Here is a 21,772-nt window from a genome sequence, read left to right as displayed (position 1 = left end):
TCAAATAACAACACCACAGGCAAATGCGCTCTCTCTCTTTGGGCAGTCGATCTGATATCAAAGTACAGTACATTTACATCTTACAGAGCCATTTAACAACAGCCATATACATGTTGTCTAAAGGCAAATTAAAACTGATAATAGAAGGAACTGAAAAATTCAAAATACATTAAATACTGTATGTATAACATTAAGTGACGTTATATTTTTCACTGTCGATGTATCACAGCAAGCCTTCTACCCCTGAGGCTGTGTAGCTATGTTAATGGATGATCATTTGAATGCACACAGTACTGCGCTCCACATAGCAGGGCATCAGGACAGACCTCTGAGCAGACTTCCCTTTGGTCAAGTCAGATGTGATTCTGCATTTCAGATCAAAAAGCTGCTCTGTTTTGGGTTGATTTTATTTCACACTGGTGTTAAAAAAAAAAAAGGTCCACAGATGAAAAGCAATGTGAATATTCTCCTACTAATCTTCCAATAGGAGTCACTTAAATAGTCCTCTGTAATGGATAGGGATATCTGACCACATTATCAACTTTTTTCTATTGAGACATCTGTCTTTTAGACAAAATTTGATGGCTACATTTAACAAGATCAGATAAAAGATAAAGTCATTATGATTTCAAGGTGCCTCTGTAAGCAGCATGTGACAAAGTTCTCTGTTAGTGCCAAAATAAATTAGAAGAAAAGGACATCTGTTAACTTCCATGTGGAGTCATTCACACTGAGGCCATTAGACTGTGTCTATAAATAAATGTGAGTTTCAAGGGTCAGGCACAGGATACTGTTTGATTTTTCCTCTTATTCCATTGATAGTGTATATGTTTTCCGAGCAGCACAAAATGAACATCAAGAAACAGGATGTGGGGGAGTTCAAATCCCATAGAGGATAACACACAACCACCATTCCATCCTGATGGGCCTTGTTCTTCCGCCACTGCACAGGGGGTCAGATTACCAAATCTTATCCCTATCCATTAGGACCACAGAGGAACGCTGATACTACATCAAGCAGAACGTTGTTTAATCCTGTTCCCACTGATCAAAAATGGGGCCATTATCATTGAATTGTTTTCAGGTGGTACATTGCCCAAGTTGACACCTCTGACTTCAGGTCAACAGAGATGTCTATGAGAAAAAGAGTCACATTCTGTCTGACAGTTTAAGTGGTTTTGTGGAGGAAAAGCCATGGGAGAATGGAAGACAGAGGTTGAAAGCTCTTTTGGTCAAGCGTGGGATCAATTCAACGGGGACTGAGATGGGATCAGAAAATTCCATGGTTTAAAAATCAACATTTGCCCTTTTATTTTTTTTAAAAGATGTGGTTTGGAAGAAAAATCTATTCAAAAGTTTGACTGAAATAGGGCTGAAACTGTAGCTTTTTACAGTACATCAGCTCCAAGCAGTTATTTGTGTTGTCACCTTGTTTTTCAAAGAGCACGATATGACCTCTCAAAAAACCCAAACACTTTCAACAGAAAAAATATTCATAGCGGCAGCACAGTGAGGAGACATCAGAAATTGAAAAATATAATAAATTGATCTCAAGATGAATGCAGCACTCTGGTTCACATTCAGTGGAAAGATATTCAAAGGGCTAGATGTCAAAACGTGTCTGGGTTTGAGGCTAATAAATGGACCTTATTAAATTAATCACATTTTTAAAGAATTGGTAATTCTTCCTGACCACAGGACTGTGACTGTGTTCAATAATTAGGACTGTTTGTTCTGCATCAGTGTTCAAGCACATGTCCTGCATTACTATTCTCTCCAGCTCAAAACAAAATTAACCCTAGAGTTTAAGAAAATACGGATGTGAGCTGAAGCCAACAGCAAGAACAAACACAAAATAAGAGGTAGAGGGAGAGAGAGAGAGAGAGAGAGAGAGAGAGAGAGAGAGAGAGAGAGAGAGAGAGAGAGAGAGAGAGGAACAGCACTGTTATGTTATTAATTGGGACGGATGGCTCAGAATGGGAGAGACTTGTATCAAGTTCAAAGCACCCTGGCACTGGAAATGACAGAAACACTGAGTGTTGTTGTTTCTGGGAATCCATGTTTGTATGACTGTGTAACTGTGAGCTGAAAGAATACAAGCAGCAGGATGATGCATGGCTGGCGAGTGCCAAAACAGGGATAGAGGGTGAAGGCAGTGGAGTTAGATAAAAAGATGTTTTGTTTTCAACTAGAGCTGCAACAATTAGTTGATTAATCAATTAGTTGCCAACTATTAAATTCATTGCCAACTATTTTGATAACTGATTAATCATTTTGAGTCATTTTTTAAGAAAAAATTTCCAAATTCTCTGATTCCAGCTTCTCAAATCTGAATATTTTCTGGTTTCTTTAGTCTTCTATGATATTAAACAGAATATCTTTGGGTTGTGGACAAACCAAGACATTTGAGAATGTCACTTTGGGAAACAGCAATCAACATTTTTGACCATTTTCTGACCATTTTATGGACCAAACAACTAATCGATTGATTGAGAAAATAATCAACGGATTAATCGATAATGAAAATAATCGTTAATTGCAGCTCTGTTTTCAACTCGCAGAATGAAAATGTTGGGATACTTTCAGATAGGGAGTGCTTTGGCGGTGTCAGTGTTTTGTATTTAAATGGGTGGCAGAGGGGTGCTGCCATAATCAAAAATTGTAACTGATGTTGTTCCAAAGACATTTTTTAACATTTGATATGTTTGTTTATCTCTCATTGCAATGTTATCCTGGGTTCCCATGACCACACAGCGAGCCATGGTGGCAAGTTGCACATTTACATGAGCAGCAGCTGCCCTCTCTCTCCTTGCCAATGCTGCTGCCATCAACACTAATGTTTACATGGGAAATAATGGAGGTGGGGGTGGTAACTGCTCGCTGTCTGAAAGAACCTTTAGTTGTAGTAAAGGTAACCCTGGATCTCTTCCACAAAGCACAAATGGTAGGGTAAACATAAACACAGTTTGATGTATGCCCTGAGTCACCCATCCCTGTTCTACAGAGCAGCACGTCTGTAGCTTCTCCCAAAAATATACTTGTTGGCCGCTGTGAGCTTTCTGTCAACAAACTTGTGGAGCAGTCTGTGTATCCTGCTGCAGCTTCAGGAATCTTACCCATTGAAGAAGTAAGAGAGGGATTGCAGTTTCTGTACTGTACAGCTGAAAGTCATTAATGGTGATGTTGTATGAAGTTGTACCAAAATATTTTAACTTTTAAAGCATGTAAGTCATTAGACCTAATATAGAGGACAATTTGGGATTCACATTGGTCATTGTTATGTTTGTGTCAGCTGTTTTCTCTCAAAACTTGCTCCTTCTCCCAACTCTTGAACAGAGCAAGAGATGGACACGATTACATTCAGGATTCCAAGTTGAGTCAACCAGCTGACTGACTAGCGTAGCACAACTTTCAGCTGTTTGGCCTGGAGTGCACTCAAACTTTTTGTGTCTCGTCGAGAAACACAGGTGCTTCCTTTTGAATTGACAAGAGCAGACAGTTTTGTAGATACACTTTATTAGGAACACCTGTGCAGACTAATGCAACCCAGTACAACAGCTCTGCCGTAAATTCTACATTTACAAAACTCATACATTTTCAATTTTTCTTGACATTATCAGTAAGGTGATAATTCTACTTTACTTATTATTTTGCCCCCCTCATGTATGTTAATGGAGTGGACAAAATATTAGGAACACTATTCAATATAATGCACCCCAGTACACCACCACCACCCACTATGACCTCAATAATAAACATAATGTAGAATTAATACTTTACTGACAATGTCAAGAAAAACTGAAAATGTATAAGCTTTGCAAAATGTAGAATTTATGGCAGAGCTGTCGTATTGGATTGCACAGGTGTACCTAATAAACTGAGCGGTGAGTGTATATGCACTGCTCTTTGGGTTAGATCCGAGTACAAACCAGCTGACGTCAAACAGCGCTTTTAAACGTATGCCATATTTATCACAGGGACAACAAAAGGGAAAGAGAAAGGAGCAGGGGAGAACGCAAGAGGAGTGGGACGAGAAATGCAAGACGGCAGACATAAAGCGAGGATATGAGAAACACGGACAGCAGGGGAGAAAGACGCAGGAAGACAAGGAGGAACACCTGATGCTATAGGTGAGCATCATATCATTTGGGATGAGAGCACTTAGAATCTTTTTCAGTTCAACTAATGCACCCTCACGCAGGATTGCCTGCCATCAGCACGGTGGAAAATTACATTGCAGTCTTGTACAAGTGGTTGGTGGGACCTAAAGACACTAAACAATGTGTTATCAACAGGATGTAAAGGACAGCTGGTTTTATCTTTTTTACATTCCACTTTAGAGTCAGGGCTCTGGCAAGAACATACTATATGTGCTATATATGTCTACTTTTAGAGCCCTTCTGCCTCACACTGAAGCTTACTTTCATTCAGTGGAAATAATAGGACATGTGAGGTGAGGCACTACAGTTAAATTCCCTTATGTAGAGCCTCCCTCCTTTCTCTGTTTTCATTAAAACATTTTAATAGGTCTGGTTCCATCCCTGCTACGCCTCTAGTCATCAAACTCTGATTATGGCTCATGTGTTGACAAGCTGATTGATAGCCAGAGCAGGGGGCAGTGAAAATGATCATTTTGTATTCACAGACCAAATCACAGCGTTGTAATTAGCAGTTAGCGACCATGCCACATGCACAAACTGTAGCTTTTCTTTTATGCAGTCCAGACTTAATTAGTCAGCTCCAGCATCAGAATACAGATTAATGTGGCATCTAAAGTACCACAATAATGGGCCCCTCTCATTTCCGCAGCCCTCTCTCATTTCAGTAGTGTGCTGTATCACCACAGACATGAGAAGGCACTTATAAGGAATCACTGTCAGTCTCGTCCCACAAATTATTACACACACAAACACGTGCAGTAGTTTCATGCATAAAAAGTACATGACTAAGAGTCTACAGCCACTCTAACAACTCTGTGAGACAGTACTTTGAGCTAAACGCTAACATGCTGATGTTTTAGCAGGTATAATGTTCACCACTTTCACCATCTTTGTTTGGCGTGTTAGCATGCTAACAGCCGAGGCTCATGGGAATGTCATTAGTTTTGCAAGAATTTCGTCATAAACCAAAGTATTGGATAAATTAAATCACTGACCTGATGATGGCGCTAGATAAAAAGTTAAGGGATCACCACAATTTCCATTCTTTCAGATTGTTTCAAGAACACATGCTGCGTCTTTTAACCTCCTTGCCTCACTAAACCCCTTTTCAAAATCCCTTCATGTCCAAAATGCTTTGTTATCAAGCTTAACACAAAAACTGTTTGTCTTAGATTTGGAAAAGTTGAGATAATTAAAATAAAACAGCGTGTGCTCCTACTTTATATGTATGTGAATGCACATACACAAACACTTGACACACACACATACACACACAGACAAAGGCAGCTTATAACAGTGATTTGTACATGGCACAAAAAACGTGAGGATTCCCATGTCGGGGGTTGAGGGTATTTGGCAGAGGCAATCAAAGTTCAAAAAGACATCAAAGAGATGAATTTTAACTCAGGAGACTCAATAAAAAGTCTGCAGTGAGAGAGGAGAGATTTAAAAGAGCCCCTTATCTCAAAGTCCTGCAAAGCTTGATTCCAGTGACACTGATTGATGAAACGGGCCTTTCCAAGTTCAGTGTATACAGGCTTCTTTAAGTATGTAAGTTAACAATAAAAGCCAAAAACACTGGTTAACCTGCAAGGCTGGACGTCGTCACTGTCCTCAGATAACAATCTTGTATAAAAGCCAGTGCAGTCAGTATTGTACATGTTACTGAACCCTGAAGTTTTTCTTTATTTTTGCAGCTATTGGACATGTGTACAGTATATGTGTGTGAACGTGCTAGTCTAAGGGTGAAGGGAGGGATTTGTCTGTCACTGTAGCAGAGCAGATTACTCGCACCATATCTTGTATCCTCAGTCTGAACCTCAGCAAGCACAGAGCTTATCCAGGCACAGCAGACTCTCAGCGTTGCTCCAAATGTATGGCTACCATCTCCCCACACACACACACACACACTCAGACATATACTCACAGCAGTCAATATACAATACAGTACAGCTTATACCTATAGTCAAAGCAAAGAATAGAGTTTCAAACATTTGCATACTATTCGGCTCATATGATGGTTTTGAGCTCTTTGTGACTGTCTCTGCTTTTCTTTCCTCGTCCTCCGCTCTCCTCATGTCACACACACACACAAACACACACACACACACACTGCTTTCATGATCTTTCCAGGTGAGGAACTCTCAAAAGTGGGGTTAGCCACAAAGGGGATAAAGGCTAAGGAATCATTCACAAATTACTCATTAATTCTCTATCTAAGGTGTATTCATTGGCCTCTGTAGAGTGAAAATGAGGATCAATTTTTACTCTACGGTTTGGAGAAGAAAAAAAAACAAAGGCCGTCTCACCCTAATCAGAGAAGAGGAAGAGACAGACAGACCGAGAGGGAGACAAACGCAGTGAATATAAAGAGAAAAGTAGAATGAAAAGGAGGTGAGATGGACAGATGGGCGGAGAATAACAGGGGAATAAGACAGAAGAGGAAAAGAAGTGACGAGCAAATGGGGAAAGATGGTGACAAGAGGACAGATTGGGGTCAAAGTCAGTAAAATGTGAGGAGGAGTGATAGAGGGAAACATGCATGTCTCTGGTCTCGTATTTGAGCTTTTTGAATTGGTAAATTGGTACCAGCGTGTGTGTAAGTGAGATAATTAATGAGAGAAAGTGACAAAAGGAACAACTTAGAGGCAGAGAGGGCAAATTAGAGAAGACACAAGCCAGAGAAAGAGTATTTTCAATTGGTGTTGAGGGCAGATGATGCACTGCAAAGCGTAGGTGAGATTATTAGTCTGCAACACACGCGTACACACTATTTGCACATAAATAGCACATTAGCTGAAGTTATAGCTTTCTTGATAGAAGTATTTCAAACCATTAGGCTATTATATATTAGCAAATACAGCTGGATATTTACCCACCTTTCTAAAAAAAAAAATCAATAAGCTACCTGAATTTGTTGTGGTGAATAGAAAACTGTATTTCCTGCTTTTACTCCTTCGCCCTTACACATTTTCTTCTCTTTTCACTGCTTTTGATGAATAAAAACCCATTTCCAGTGTAGCGCTCATCTGTGGAGGCTTTGCATCCAGTTAATTCACTGTTACATTGTAAGCTTTAAACTAGAAATCAAATCACAAAATGCCAGAAAGTAAAAAAATATTTCCCGCAGGATCTTTCACAACAATCGATTTTTCATGCCTGAATATTGCATCAACGATGCCGTCAGTCAAGTGAAGAAAGAGAATTATACACACACACACACACACATACACACACACACACATTGTATGTATAGAGATAAAAAGGTGCAAGTATATTAATCTATCTCTCTGTGACATTTCAGGCAACAACATCACAGAAATGTCATTACACACGTATTTCATTTAAGAAGGTGCAACTCTGTCGATACAGTTTCTCTGCACTCGCTGCTATTTCATTATATAGGGGCAGATTTCAGTAGCGACCACATGTAAGCGAACAGATACAGGGCTACCACCTGATCCCAACAGTTCCTTTTACCGTGTGTGTGTTTGAGATAATAAGGGAGAGTGTTTAAATGTCATTCCAATTACAGACACCTCACCTTTTCCCCTGATGACGCCTTAATAAACCTCCACTGAGAGCCTCATTAGAGTTATCATGAGAGCCAATAGCCTTGAAGAGGGCTAGCTATATGTGAGTCAATCTCGTGGTTATAATGGTATTGTGTGCCATGTTGCATACGCGGGTACACATACTCACGCGCATAGTCAATCTTACATTCGATTTTAGTCCTGAGTAGTTGAAATTGAGTTCCCTGTGATGCCTTTTCAGCAGAGAAGGTGAGTCTGAGCCTCAGCAGTGGGTTATGTTTCATTACTAACCTATAATTTACTGCTGTATGATGTTGTCAAGACACAATGGGCAGTAGTTACTGTATTTAAAGTTGGCTGCATGCTGTACTCTTTGGGGCCCATCAAACTAAAATTTATGAGCCTCACATTGCTGAGCCTTTTTCCCCAAGATGCTACTTTGACAGCAACAGCAGCAACAATTTGAGATCTGCATTAGTTAAGTTGCCAGGCAACAATGTAGTGTAATGGGTTTGTGCACTCACGTTTCTGCAACCCAATGCATTTGCTATTTGCACATCACCTCATTAATATGTGAATAGATCGTAATAATCACTGTGATCAGCAGATAGTTTATTAACAGCAACACCAGTAGCAGTGGTTATAACTGTAGAGGTGATACTAGTAGAAGCAGTAGGAACACAAGATAATCCCTCTAATTTGCTTTACATATTGTGTCCTTTCACACATATGACATTGAGTCACACTCAGGTGCCCGTATTGATTACATCTCTAAGCTCTGCTGAAGATGAGAGAGAAGCCATCTCCCTTTACTCTGCCTCATTGACCAGTAGACTCCAGCCTATGTTAGAATCTCAAAGAGACACATTTATTTATTTTGTCTCTTGCAGACTCTTGCCAGCTTGATCCTTGATTATGTTTTTGGGCTTGTTAGCTGGTGGTTAGTGACATGTTAGCTGGTTAGTTAAGGTGGTTAGCACAGGCTGAAGACATTTTATATGACTCATAATTCCCTTATAAATAGTCAATGTTGAGGAGCTCTAAAGATTTATGTTCATGTCAGGTTTTAATAACTCAGCCTGTGTGGTAGAGTGCAAGGTGACAGAGAGGCGATAAGGTGCTGGTTGAAGCTAAAGGGGATTATGACAAGATAAAATATGCAATGAAATTAAATGTAAACAGACACCTCTGCTTCTCATTTCCCAGTGTTTTTTTTTTTTAGATTATTTGTTTGCCCCTTTTTGCCTTTATTGACTAGTTATTGGTGAAGAGGCCAACAGGAAACAAGTGGGGAGAAAAACAGGCATGACATACAACAAGGGTCCCTTGCCAGACTCAAAACAGGTACGTTGCAGATATGTGGCATGTGCAGTAACCATTCAGCTACCAAGGCACTCCAGTGTTGTTTATATTTGATTAGAGATTCAAGCAAACGCATCAGAGTTTGATGCTTACACACACAATCATGTCTACCAAGTGTTTTGAGTGTCTTATCATAAAGAGTCAAAAAGCTTCAAATACTTACTCCCCTCATAGAGACAAACTAGTATCGAGCCACAGTGGGTAAACATTGTTATTCATTGTTATTCATAGGTATATCTCTGAAAAAACAGAAGGAAAAATGACAAGAGTGGTTCAGCATAAGCCTCTAAACACCACATTGTTTGTTTTCTGTCATATTCAAACATTAAAGGATAACATTTAAGCCTCAATTAAACTTCAACTATTCACGTCTTCTTGAAGACACCTGTCAGAATAGTATATTTACCTTACCTAACTGTAGGTCAGATAAAATAATTGGGACTCTGTCCAATTTGTTTTGAGAAAATGTCAAATCCTAGGTGTATTCTCAAATCCCCTGAACACTTCAAGCTGAATAAAATGGTGCATCAATGGTTGCACTGAATTTTGTTAGCCTGTCAAAGAAACTGTCAATGTGAGCACTTGGGATTTGGAGCTGACTCTTACTGTAACATCACCACTCTCTTTCCCCACCTTTCTGTCTGCTCTCCCTGTATACTTAATAAAACTAGTAAAATATACAGTGAGGGCAGACAGCTGTTTTTCCTACAAGATATCACAAATTGAAACAAATACATGAGTCAGAGTCAATATCACATATACAGCCTCCTGGCGAGGCTTTTCTTGTTCTTTGAATGTTCTTGTTTATCACTCAGGCTGAAAGTTATAAGACAAAGTAGGAATCGTAAGTGAATATTCAATATTCAATTCTGGCAACAGGAAATCGAGTCAGGAGAGACCTAATACATCCTCTTACCACAATAAAGTTGTCAGACAGAGGAAATCTGTTCAGTTAAGCTTTCTCATCCAAGAAGTACAGCCCAGACTTTTAGCCTAAACTTAACAACACCAAACCTTTACTTAACCCTGTATCTCAATATCAACCTAAACATAACTATTGTCAGACCTATATGGATACCTAACCATCTCAAATTATATCTCAACATAACTAGAACTGAAAAAATTAGGCAATTAGTCATTTCCAGGGATCAAACGATTAGTCAGACTGATGATTTTTTGAAATTTTGATGATCGTTTAACCATTTAAGCAAAAATGCCCTAAATTCTCTGGTTCAAACTTCCCAAATGTGAATATCTGAGGGTTTCTTAGTCTTTTATAATTGTAGATTGAATATCTTTGGGTTTTGAACCATTCCCAGATAGCAAAATTGCTGTGGACCAGATCCGGCCCACACCCGACACTTTCTGCACTTTCATCTGGCTCACATACCGCATGGAATGATGCCACTTGGGCAGTCCGCTCCTGTCTCCCAGATCTGGGCCACAAGCAAGCCGTATGTCAACCAAGAACAAACCAGATAAACCAGAACTGGCCCACATCCAGAATACACATACCTGAGAGCACCGCACCTTTACCAAAAAAGGCCCACATTTGATTTGGGATATTTGGGCCATATTTGTTATTTTACATGTGGGCCATTTCAGGCTCACATCCATTTTGCCCAGGCCAGAAGAAGGTCAGCAGTGCTGCATCATTGCCTGAAGTGGCCCACTTCCGTATGCTATCTGGGTTAGTCGGACAAAACATGCAATTAAAATATGTCAACTTGTGTTCTGGGTAACATTTTTTGGAATATTTTTCACAATTTTCTCCTATTTTAGAGATCAAACAGTTAATCAGTTAATCGAGAAAATAATCAGCAGATTGATGAATAATGAAAATAATTGTTACTTGCAGCCCTAAACATAACCATTTTTAACGTTAACACCGAAAGCTAACTTTCAAATTAGACAGGTCAGTTATTACCAGTAACAACTGAGGGATTTCCTAATTTTAATGTCGTTAAACTTCAGATATGAGCTCATTCTTGTTAACAACACAAAACTGTATTTTTTAACATTCTGCAGCTGCCAGGTGCAATGATCACCATTTTCTTGAGAATTAGACTAAACTATAGTCTGTACTCTTCCTAGTTTTGCATTTTGACCACCACCCAGTGTTTCAGGGTGTTTATGCCATCCAAACAAATCACTAAATCTCTATTCCCAAAGCTCAGGAAGCTTTGGGAATAGAGATTTAGTGATTAGGCGGCTCCATTGCACCTTAACAAGCTTACTGTTAACATCATCAACACTGTCTCCTACTGCCACATGTTCCTCGAGGATATGTGTAATAGGAGATACTTATATTTATTAGCACACAAAGTTTCATTAGATTGAGATGAATGATGACCATGCGCATTTCACTGTCGAGGAAATATTTGATAGTAATTGAATGTGATTATACTTGTTATTATTATCATTAGCCACCTGTATGGATGTTCGTGGATGACACAGTCAAGCAAAAACCTATCTCATCTCCATGGAAACATGAGCTTTTGTCTCAGTTGCAATCAGTATTTTTAAGATGACTGATGCCATATACAGCTCAGTGGATCCAATCAAAATACAACAAAAATTTATTACAGCAGCCACAGCCAAGCGGACAGTCTCATCACAGCAGCAAACCAGTGCCAGAATCTATTCCGTTTCTGCAGCTCCTGTTTTGTCTGATCTTTAATTATCAGGTGCATCTGTAATAACTATCCTGAGGTTGTTAACACACAGAGGCTGTGATATTCTCTGAAATATAAGTCCAGTCTTTCACTAGGGAAGCATAAATGATGTATATGCTCTCTGTTTCATGAGATTGTTTTAATATTTTTATTTTAAATGAGAGCAATGATGTAACACACTATTATTGTTATTTAATCTTTGTATTTGTGTAGTTTACTTGAGCCTCATATGGTTACATGACGCATGACAAATGCTGTCAGCCTCAGGGCAAAACGTTAATGATTAGCCTGCCAACTCTCAATACGAAATGACACTACTGCCAGCGTAGTGAACACTTCATTTGCTAGGAAAATGATGTACAATGTTCAGCTGACGAAGCTGTGTGTTTGACATGCCATGGCGTAATCAGACACCCTGTCAGCATGGATTAAAAAGTCGCAGAACGCAATGGCCTTCCTCAGACCTTGGCACAAAGTCATCACCCCTTGGGCTAATGCTTTTAACATTTGTTTTTATGCAAAGCAAGTCAAGGCCAGGGACAGTTAGAGTGAGAACTGCAGGCAAGGGACTCGCTGGAACATGACGCAAAGAAACAAAAAGGAGGCGAATTAAAAAGTGGAATAGAGGAGAGTAAGGGGCAACAAGAGAGAGATGAAAATATTAATTAAAGATAAATATGTTAAACTTAAACTGGGGATCTGAAAATATAATATAATTACCAAAACATTTGATATTAGTGGCACATGACCACTGTTGAATTGAAGCCCTATTTCTAATTATGCTACAGTTCTTTCCTCTATCGCTGTTAGAGAGGAAATCACAGAGCCCCTCAACAATTACTTCTCTCTCAGATTTGTATCTTTCTTTTCTTTCTTTCTGTTGCACTCAAGAGAAGCCTATTCATCATGTCAGTGTGACACTTGCTCATTGGTGACCCAGCATGACGAGTCACCTCTGGTACAATCATCTTCTCACAGCCTCTGTCACAGAGAGAGATTAGGATCTACTCACGACATACAGATGAGACCGGTGTTCAGGTAAAAAACACTGAATTTTAGACAATTGGCTCAACATGTAGAGGTTTATACCCTGACTTTTTCCTTTTTCACCCACAATTGTTGGATTCACGCAGGACACCGGTGCAATAATTGAAGATGTGGTTTCTCATAACACTCATCAGGTGTCAGTACACGAAAGATATAATCTACAATACTTCCCCTCCCACATTCCAAATTTTCATCTCAGCTCTCTGTTGGCGGTTTGCACAGTCCACAGTTGTGTTTTGCATTTCATTTGCATTATGACAGTTACATGTTCGACTCTTTACATATCTGACTTCTCTCTGCAGTTTACAGATAAGGACGACAAATGACGTCCGTCTTACAACAGTGATGTGAAACACTGCAATTATGCATGATGTAAGACGGTTCATAAAATTAAATGTCTAAATCTAATTGACTGTTCAGAGCTGTGGTCACTTCTGTGTGTTGACTGACAGCCAACATGCTGTTTTGTTTGGTAGAACATCTACTTTTTGTAGTCATCAAATAATTTACTGTAATTCTAGACCCATTCTTACTGTCACCTTTTCACTCCCCCTTAGTGAAATGTCCTATAAATAAGGTGTTTTCATACACACTGAGATTATAAATAATATGAACAATATAACACAAAAAACATGAATAATGTATCTTTGACATCAAAATATATATGACCAGGGAAATTCTGCTTACACCAATCATTTCAGGCATTAATTAGAAGTAATTTATTAGACATTACTTCAACTAACCTAAAACTACCTTGGAGAATTATGTCTTTAATTATGTGTTGATATTAAGGCAGTTCGAACAAGATGAAGAGTCCACAGCTATGCTAGCAGCTCTGTGAAACTGTACTTTGGCACAGTGGTGCTTTGAGCTAAATACTAATGTCAGCATGCTAACATGCTCACAATGACAATGCTAACATGCTGATGTTCAGCAGGTATAATGTTTACTGTGTTCAGAAACTTATTTTAGCGTGTTAGCATGTTAACATTTGCTAATAAGCACAGGAATGTCATTAGTTTAGCAGGTATTTGGTCATAAACCAACAAATTGGAAAAATTCAACTTTGGACATGATGATGGAACTAGAGGAGAAGTCAGAGTTCACCAAAATCATTACAGTTCATCCTGAAGATGATGAGAACAAGAATGTTGAACCAAATTTCATGACAATCCATCATTTCACTCTGGTAGCACTAGAGGAAAAGTCAGGGGGTCACCCTGGTCATTAAGATTCATCCTCTGGGGAGCATGAATGTTTTTATGGTAATATTTTCAATAGAGATATGTCAGTCTGGTCCAAAGTGGTGGACCAACCGGCACAGTCAACTTCAATTTAGTTCAGTCTAACAACACTACAGTTTTTTTTACATTTTTACTTCCGTTTAATATTATACTTCATACAATTATAGCTATCTATTTCTTCAAGATGACAATATTTCATTTCAGTCATAACAAACAAAACACAGTAAAAGACCCTTGTTGGTGTACTGATCAATATGACCGAGTCATCTTCCTAATACGATAACCTTTGAAGTCATAGCTTAGACCCCCCACAAAAGGTTTTTGAATTCAAACCCAGTGACTCACTAAAGAGAAGATGAAGACAGAGAGCAGCCATAACATTTCTGCTGGCATCCAAACAGAGACACTGCCTGTGGAGTCCTTTCAGATATGTCAAATCCTATCTGCCTGCGCTTGAAGAGAGCAATGTGCAGTTGTATAGAATTATAGATTTATGGTGTTATATAGTGTATATATATATTTTTTAATTTCTTTTTTCTGTTCTTTTTTTTTTTAAAGAAAATTGCTGTCTCATTATTTAAGCCGTACTTTCCCACAGACCTGTTCTTAACGATGTTTGGCTGAATGGAGCATGCAGGAAATGTCTTTCCAACCCAATAATCAAAATAGGTGGCCAGCGTGAAACAATAGGAGCAACAATCAATATCATCGTTCTTCCTTGTAAAATATTAACCTTTAAATGCCACTGCTTATAAACAAGATTCAAGCTTACTGCTTCGTGGTTTCCATTTTTCTCATTTTTCTACCATGATGTTTAGATTTAAGGAAAGTATTTCCACCATGAAACATTTTGAATTCTTGAAATTGTATCTGAGTCATGTGTAAACTGTTAAGGCTTTAGAGAGGAAACAAGCGATTATAGCTTTTTATACAGTATATTAGATACTTCTGTATTCTAATGTGTACAATGTCAGTGAATGCCCACATTCACCTCTATATAATGATCAATTATATTTTGAATGCACTGACTGAAGCCATTTTCCATGAGGTCAAATCTAATGTCAGGGACGACAGCTCTCTAAACATTTTATTGCAGTATCACTTGTTGCAAATCATGTAGCAGATATGCCCTTTCACAAATCCCATCAGTGCCAGACTGGACATTGTTCTGTTGTTCCCATAATCCGAGCGCTCACACTCAGAGTCACCAATCCTCATTTAAAAACTATGAAAATAAAAGCCATATGCTGAAACAATACTGGTAAAAAAAAAAAAAAGAGTGAAACATAAAGGATGCAGTGGGCATGCAACGTCATTTAAAATAAAATCATTGGGATGTGAGTGAATCATATAGCAGCGCCAAAATGTTGTAGTCTGGAGTTTTAGTTCATTGCTCTGCAGAAACCCATCAATAATGTCCTTTCATTTCTTTTCCATAATTGTCATGATGATGCTCTTAAAGCTCTCCAGATATTGCCCTACAAATTCAGCTGTGTTATATTTTTATTTTTAAAAAGTGTAATTGCGTACGTCATTTTAGACCCCAGCCTTTCAAACTGTTGTTTTCATTTGAATGCATTTGTGCCTCCGCAGGATGGACAATGTACCTTTTGTGCATGTGTGCTTTTACCTTCCATGACGTAGACCAGCGAGCCCACATCGCCCTCCTTAATGATACAGCTGTCCTTTCCATACTCCACAGGGTACATGCAGTCCACGATCTCTTGGATCTGCGAAAGCTCCAGGTTCTTCATGAAGTCATTGTCCAAGATGGCCTCCTTGATCAGATCCTTGGACCTTGGGAGACAAGGTGAAATAAAATGAGATATTCCAATATCAGACCTGCACAAGCACAAATTCATACTGGTGCTTCTCGGCTGTAGGAAGACAAAATGATAAAGAATAAGAGAGAGGAATTTAGCACAAGAGTCTAAATGTATCATACACGAATCTCGTGGCTTAAATGAAAATATTCTCTACAATCCAGTGAAGGATGTTGACCAGTACAACAGGCAGGTACACTGCCTACTTTTAAGTGAATTAAAGTCTCACACAATCTGCACAGTAGCTTTTCAAAAAAGATATTCTCCTTTCAAAGACGTCAAGGTGAAACCTTTTTATTTCCTCCAAACGCTGGAGCAAGTTAATAAATAGCTAAATCTATGCCTAATGGAAGCAGATTGTTTCCATTCAGGGTTGTACTTTTGAAAGCCAAATCAGCCTTCAGACTGCGGAGTAATTAGGGCATTCCACAGGTAAGTATTTTCTGCAATGACTATGCAAGGAAAGGAAAGAATGTAATTAACTGTAAAGCTAATGTGCAGTCGTCAAGGTACCGCTGGGTGTACACATGAAAGAGCACTTTGTCAGGCGGGCTAAAAGGAAAAGCAGACAAATGGAATTAGACCACATTATGAAAGGGGACATTAAGTCAAATCATCAGTTAAATCAAGGAATACACATTAGATACTGGTGATGGATCATCGAGGGAAGAGAGGTATTTGTTTGTAAAAGATGTCCGTATGTTTACAACAGGTGAACGCAGGCCAGACGCAGTGACGTTTGAGACTGTTGAGGCAAACGTTAGTTGGATCCTTTTGGATACAAAGTGTCAAGATACGCGAGAGCCATTTGAGGCGGACCAGATCCTCAACAGTGAGTCAGGATCACTCATTCATTGAAGCATGTCATCACCAGAGTCTGACTTGCTCAGCTGAGTGCTGCCTGGCTGGTTTTGACAGAGTGTCAGCTGGATGAATGAGGTTAATAATATGTATGAGGGTTAATCCAACAAGATGACCCTAACCCTAACCCCTACCAAGAAGGGAAGCTTTTAAACCTTATTACATAAAAATGACAGAATGCACCCCTCATCCCCTGCTAGCTGGATATAAAGGCACTGGTGAACTGCTGCTTGCCTTTTTGTGCCTGGTGCCCTTTTCAGAAACAGATTTCTAGGGTGCATTGTTGATGCTGATCACCTGTGGAGCTTATAGCTAAAAGGGCAAATAACCTGGAAGACATTTATGAGGCAGAGCTCCCCCTACACACAGGCTTCTCTGGCCTGGTGCCATGCTGAAGCAAAGTCCTACACAGACCACATGACTACACAAACCAAACTTCAAGCAAGAAACTTCAATGTCTGCCATGATACAATATCAGCAGCGCCCAGAATTTTTTTTTTGTTTTTGTTAGATTTATGCACAGAGCACTATGAACATGTCTGTGTTTTTCAAAGAGCAAATACTACAAATTCCTCTGCACATTTATGTATGTGAGGTAATGTTTAATAGAGCTTGCATTGATCTTTTAAGGTCACATGAATTTTTCTCCTTAAAAAACGAATCTGCAAAGAAAAATGTTGACCCCTCCGATAAAAAAGTCAAAATTGTGGGAGATGCCAAACAGCAGATATTACGTCTGGCATGTAAATACAAATTTCAACCTTGACAAACATCTACAAATTTCAAGAGCGTCTTTTCTACACCATCAGCTGAATGATTTGTTTTTGTTTGAGTCTCAAGTAGCATGCTAAATGATCACTAATGTACTTTTTGCATTCAACAGCCGGCTGAATTTTCAGTTAGGGTTTCAAGGCTTGTGGATCCCCAGACGGCTCTGCTTTTACTCTCTGACAGAAATTGAATTGAAGCTAGAACAGTTAGCCTCTCCAACAGAACGACCAGGATGATGTTGAAGTTCCTCATTAGAGATTTTTGACTCTGCCTTTGAGAGTCAGAACAAGCTCCTGTTGGGAATTGAAAAGAGAAGATTGAGGTGTTGCACCTATTTTTAAATTCTCACCACTCACTCTGTATTCATATGTGCTTCTCAAACCCTCCTCCCTTTCTCAGCAGTGACTGCACATGGAGATGATTTTGATTTCATCTTGAGGTTCTCATTAGGTTTTGGGGTGTAGATCTTAATAAAGGTGTGAAGTGTTGTGTTTTTTTTGGACTGTGATGATCCTTACGACCTTTATTGAGATGGTGAAATAGGCTTAACTTTATACAGCAGAACTAAACAACCAGGAACAAACTGAAAATCCGTTATTTCCTTGAAGTTGACCTTTAATACTCTGGAAATGTGCCTCAATGACCCCGATTCTGTTACATTTACACCCAGGACATTTCTGGCCTTTTCCATCCCAATGGGACCCCCTGACTCGAGCCTCTGCTAGCAACGTTGAGCAACGTTTTGTCCGCTGCGGCCAACCAGACCCTTATAAAAACATCAGCCTTCCTCTCCTTTGTGAGGATGATATATTTGCCTTCATCCACTAGTGAACTTTGGGGCTGAGCAAGTTCAGTCTTCCTTAAAAGGAGAAAATATGCTCTTTTAGGGGGAAAAAAGAAGAGAGATGGCAGAAAAGTGGGAGAGGCTAACAGGAATAAGAGGCAGATGGAGGGAGAGGGATGGATAGCGTATGTGTAAGGAACACTCTACGGGCCTTGTAAAGAAGATAAAGTGGGCAAGAATGAAAGAAAAATATAAATATTTAGCCAAATCCAACAGTCATTATCGCTACACTTCAAAAACCAAAACAAAATGAAAATATAATGGACCTGCTTTTATCCCAGGAGGCCCTTGTGTATTTTATAGAAGAAAAATAAATTGTCTGTGTTGTCAATTGAGCAATAAAAAATAAAACCTAAGTTACAAGAGTCACACGGAAACAAAATTGCTAATAAATGTTTGCTTTGTATCATGAGAAAAATATGAACTTTTTCAACTTGCTCGAGCAAAGATGTCCAAACTAATTGGATAATGATAATACTGCTGAACTAATCAAGAAAACAGCGCCCAGACATACTCAATTATTTGCATTCAAGAGTCTGTCTGCTTCTCAATCATAATTTTTTTCATGGCTATGCTTATAAGAATAGAGACACTGAAGAGAAAGTCATTTTCTGTCAGATGGAAAGTGTGAAAAGAAAATTGAGGCTATAGCTGGGAGGCTTTTGATAGGAGTTCAAACAACCACTTGGTAAGAGGAAGTAAATTTTCAGTCACATCAAGAGATTTCCTTTTCGATTTTGAGATCATGCAAAACTGCTGTCACAATGGGTTTTTTTTTATAAATCTGTCAAATCTCAAACTGCCCTTTGTCCATCATAATTGAAAGATGATCGCATTGAAACTCCTGGATAGATGAGACACCAAACTCTTCTGGGAGTAAAAATGTCAAAAGGCTTGACAATCCCCCCAATTTTTTTGAAAAGTTGATATTTTGTAGATGCTGGGTTTTTTTTCAGGAACCTGATAATGAGAAACTTCCTGTTATGATCTCACTAAAAGCCTCTTTGGGAAATCCTATAATGGAAATAGCCATATACAGCAAAAGCTTTAGGATGAGGACGATAATCATAATGAAACGGTCACTCTAGTGTGTTGTCCTTATCTGACATTCCAAGCCCAGCGTCCAGGGTCTCGCGTTTATTTATGACTGTGAGACAAATAAAACAAACACAAGAAAAGATTTGGCTTTTTGTGTGTTTTCTACACAGCTGACAGGTATAACAAAGACTAATGGCCTGTTCCTACTCAAATAAATAACCCCCCTTCATATTTGAATCTCCTTTGATGAAATCTTTGGAGCTTTCTTTGTCTGCGTGTCGAGAGCATAATGCCATTCATATGACACATGTGATCTATCTGCAAACTGTGCAGTGTTGTTTTTTTTCCTTTCCTTGTTTTTCATTTTAGTCTAAAACACCATGACGACAAAAGAAACATTTTATCAAATGCTTTACTGGGGTTAAAAGTAGATAATATACCAATAATTTAAATCGAACACCTTCGTGCCTATGTTAAGTGACGTCCATTTCTGCATTTCAAAGCTGGATTTAGTTTTGATTATGTATTGAATATATCCAAATTTCCACATTTCAGTGTGCTTGCAGAATGAAGGGTAGATATTCTTCCCGACCACCACAGGGGTAAGTATTGATTCATAATAACACAACCTTAAAGTTCAAACTCAGCAGATAAGTGGGTTAATTTAAAACAGAGTCACTTTTCTAATGCCAGCTTCAGTTTGAGAGACTGGCCTGACGTTGCAGACCAGGTTGAGCAGGAAAAGGGTGCTTGAGAGTTCGAAAAGAGAGAGAGATTAGCTCTAAACAAATCATAAGGTTAACATGCACAGAGAGCCTGTTAAGACTGGCTGTCACAGAATATGTATGGGCGGCTCAGTGGTTAGCACTGATGCCTCACAGCAAGAAAACAAGAAGGCCATCCCAGGTCCTTTCTGTGTGGATACATGTTCTCCATGTGTTTGTGTGGGTTTCTGCCGGGTGCTCTGGTTTCCTCCTACCATCAAAGACATGTATGTTAGGGCTAAAACTCCTGTCAGTGCCCCTGACTACTGGCACTGGAGTTGGTCCCCGGTTGCTGCACCATGGCTGTCCAATGCTCCTAACGTATAGGATGGGTCAAATGCAGAGGATTCATTTTGTTTCAATGTATGTGAGTGCTGAGAAATGATAATACAGAAATCTTAATTTTGATCACAGCTTGTATAAGATAAGCAAAGGTATATTACACTGAGCTACCACCACCAGCTCTCTAAACCTATAATCCCCTTTGACTGGATGATATTTCATTCCTCTCTCATCTTAGCCAATTATTGGACTGTCCGGCTACCACTGGACTGCTGGACAGCTGATTAATCTTATTAATAACTGTCATGATTGTTTCCTGATCATTTTTCATCTCATTTTCCTATAGTTGAAGGCGTCATGACATTTCCCCCTTTACGCACTGCGTGTCTATGTGTGTGTGTGTGTGTGTGTGTTTTGTAGAGCAACACCTCATCCTCCTTATGTGCTACAGGTACCGTACCTGCTGCGCCATACGTAACATTACGCACAGCAATCGGAAAGGTGACTAAGGGTGAATTAATTCATACTTGAGTGCAGCAACTAATACAAGATGTCGTTATTAAAAGTGAATATTGTGAGATTATAATATGGACACCTACTGTGGGCTTTTGGGGTAGAAAGGTAGGGTGACATGGCTAAGATCCTGGATGTCGAAGGCAGTGGGTTCAGCCGAGATTGCCTGTCTCTTCGTCCGCTGCTGCTCATGCAGCTCATTCTGCTTGTGGACCTGCTGGGTTGCCGGTTTGATAACGGAGCGATATTTGTCCAGCTCGTTCTGTAGTCTCTGTATAAGCTCGTCTTTCTGGTCGAGTTCCAGTTCCAGTTCGTCGATGAGCGCGTCCCTCTGGCGCAGCTCCTCAATCTTCTCCTGGAGCGCGTACTGGAGGTCGCGCAAGGTGCCCATTTCACTTGGTGGCTACGAGCGACTTCCCCAGTAAGTTTATCGAAATGTCTGCAGTCTAGTCTTTATCCTCGCTCCTCTGCCACGCTGCTCATAAACTTTATCCGGCATCAACAGCTTCGGAGGATGCAGCCCCTGTCTCTCCTGAGGGGGGGATTCCTCCGTCACAGTCCGTCACAAAGCGGATGTTGGGAATTTAAGCGAAGGTATGCTCGGTGGATGCCGCGATTGCCAAGGTGAGCCCATAAAGCGTCTCAGCCACAGTCACGCAAAGTTTCCTCTCTCTCTTTCTCTCTCTCTCTCTCTCCCTCCCTCCCTCGCTCCTTCCCTCCCTCGGTGCTGTGACAGCGGAGGACCGTCCTCCCCGAGTGCGTCAGGCTGAGACCCGGAGAGAGCGCATGTCGAGAAGGGCGCCTACAGGAATCTGTGGCACAGTGCAGTCTGCCACTCCAGAGAGAACTGCGCTC

General features: G+C 39.7%; 1 protein-coding gene across 2 annotated transcripts in view; it reads right to left on the bottom strand.

Moving 5' to 3' along the window:
* LOC121911925 (cGMP-dependent protein kinase 1-like) overlaps window positions 1–21,772 on the bottom strand; it is an 84,128-nt gene that overhangs the window by 58,235 nt on the left and 4,121 nt on the right. The window contains exons 1-2 of one of the 2 annotated variants that reach the window (XM_042433879.1): window positions 21,004–21,608; window positions 15,652–15,818 (exon numbers count right to left, since the gene is read on the bottom strand). In XM_042433879.1, the coding sequence (XP_042289813.1) occupies window positions 15,652–15,818; window positions 21,004–21,308 (472 nt within the window). In that variant the 5' untranslated portion in view covers window positions 21,309–21,608. Of the gene's footprint in view, window positions 1–15,651; window positions 15,819–21,003; window positions 21,609–21,772 lie in introns of those variants that run through there. The other variant, XM_042433880.1, reaches the window with a different exon arrangement.

This window comes from Thunnus maccoyii, chromosome 14, assembly GCF_910596095.1.
Source record: "Thunnus maccoyii chromosome 14, fThuMac1.1, whole genome shotgun sequence".
NCBI lineage: Eukaryota > Metazoa > Chordata > Actinopteri > Scombriformes > Scombridae > Thunnus > Thunnus maccoyii.
The sequence above is the reverse complement of the archived record's forward strand: the minus strand, read 5'-3'. Positions and strand labels throughout refer to the sequence as shown.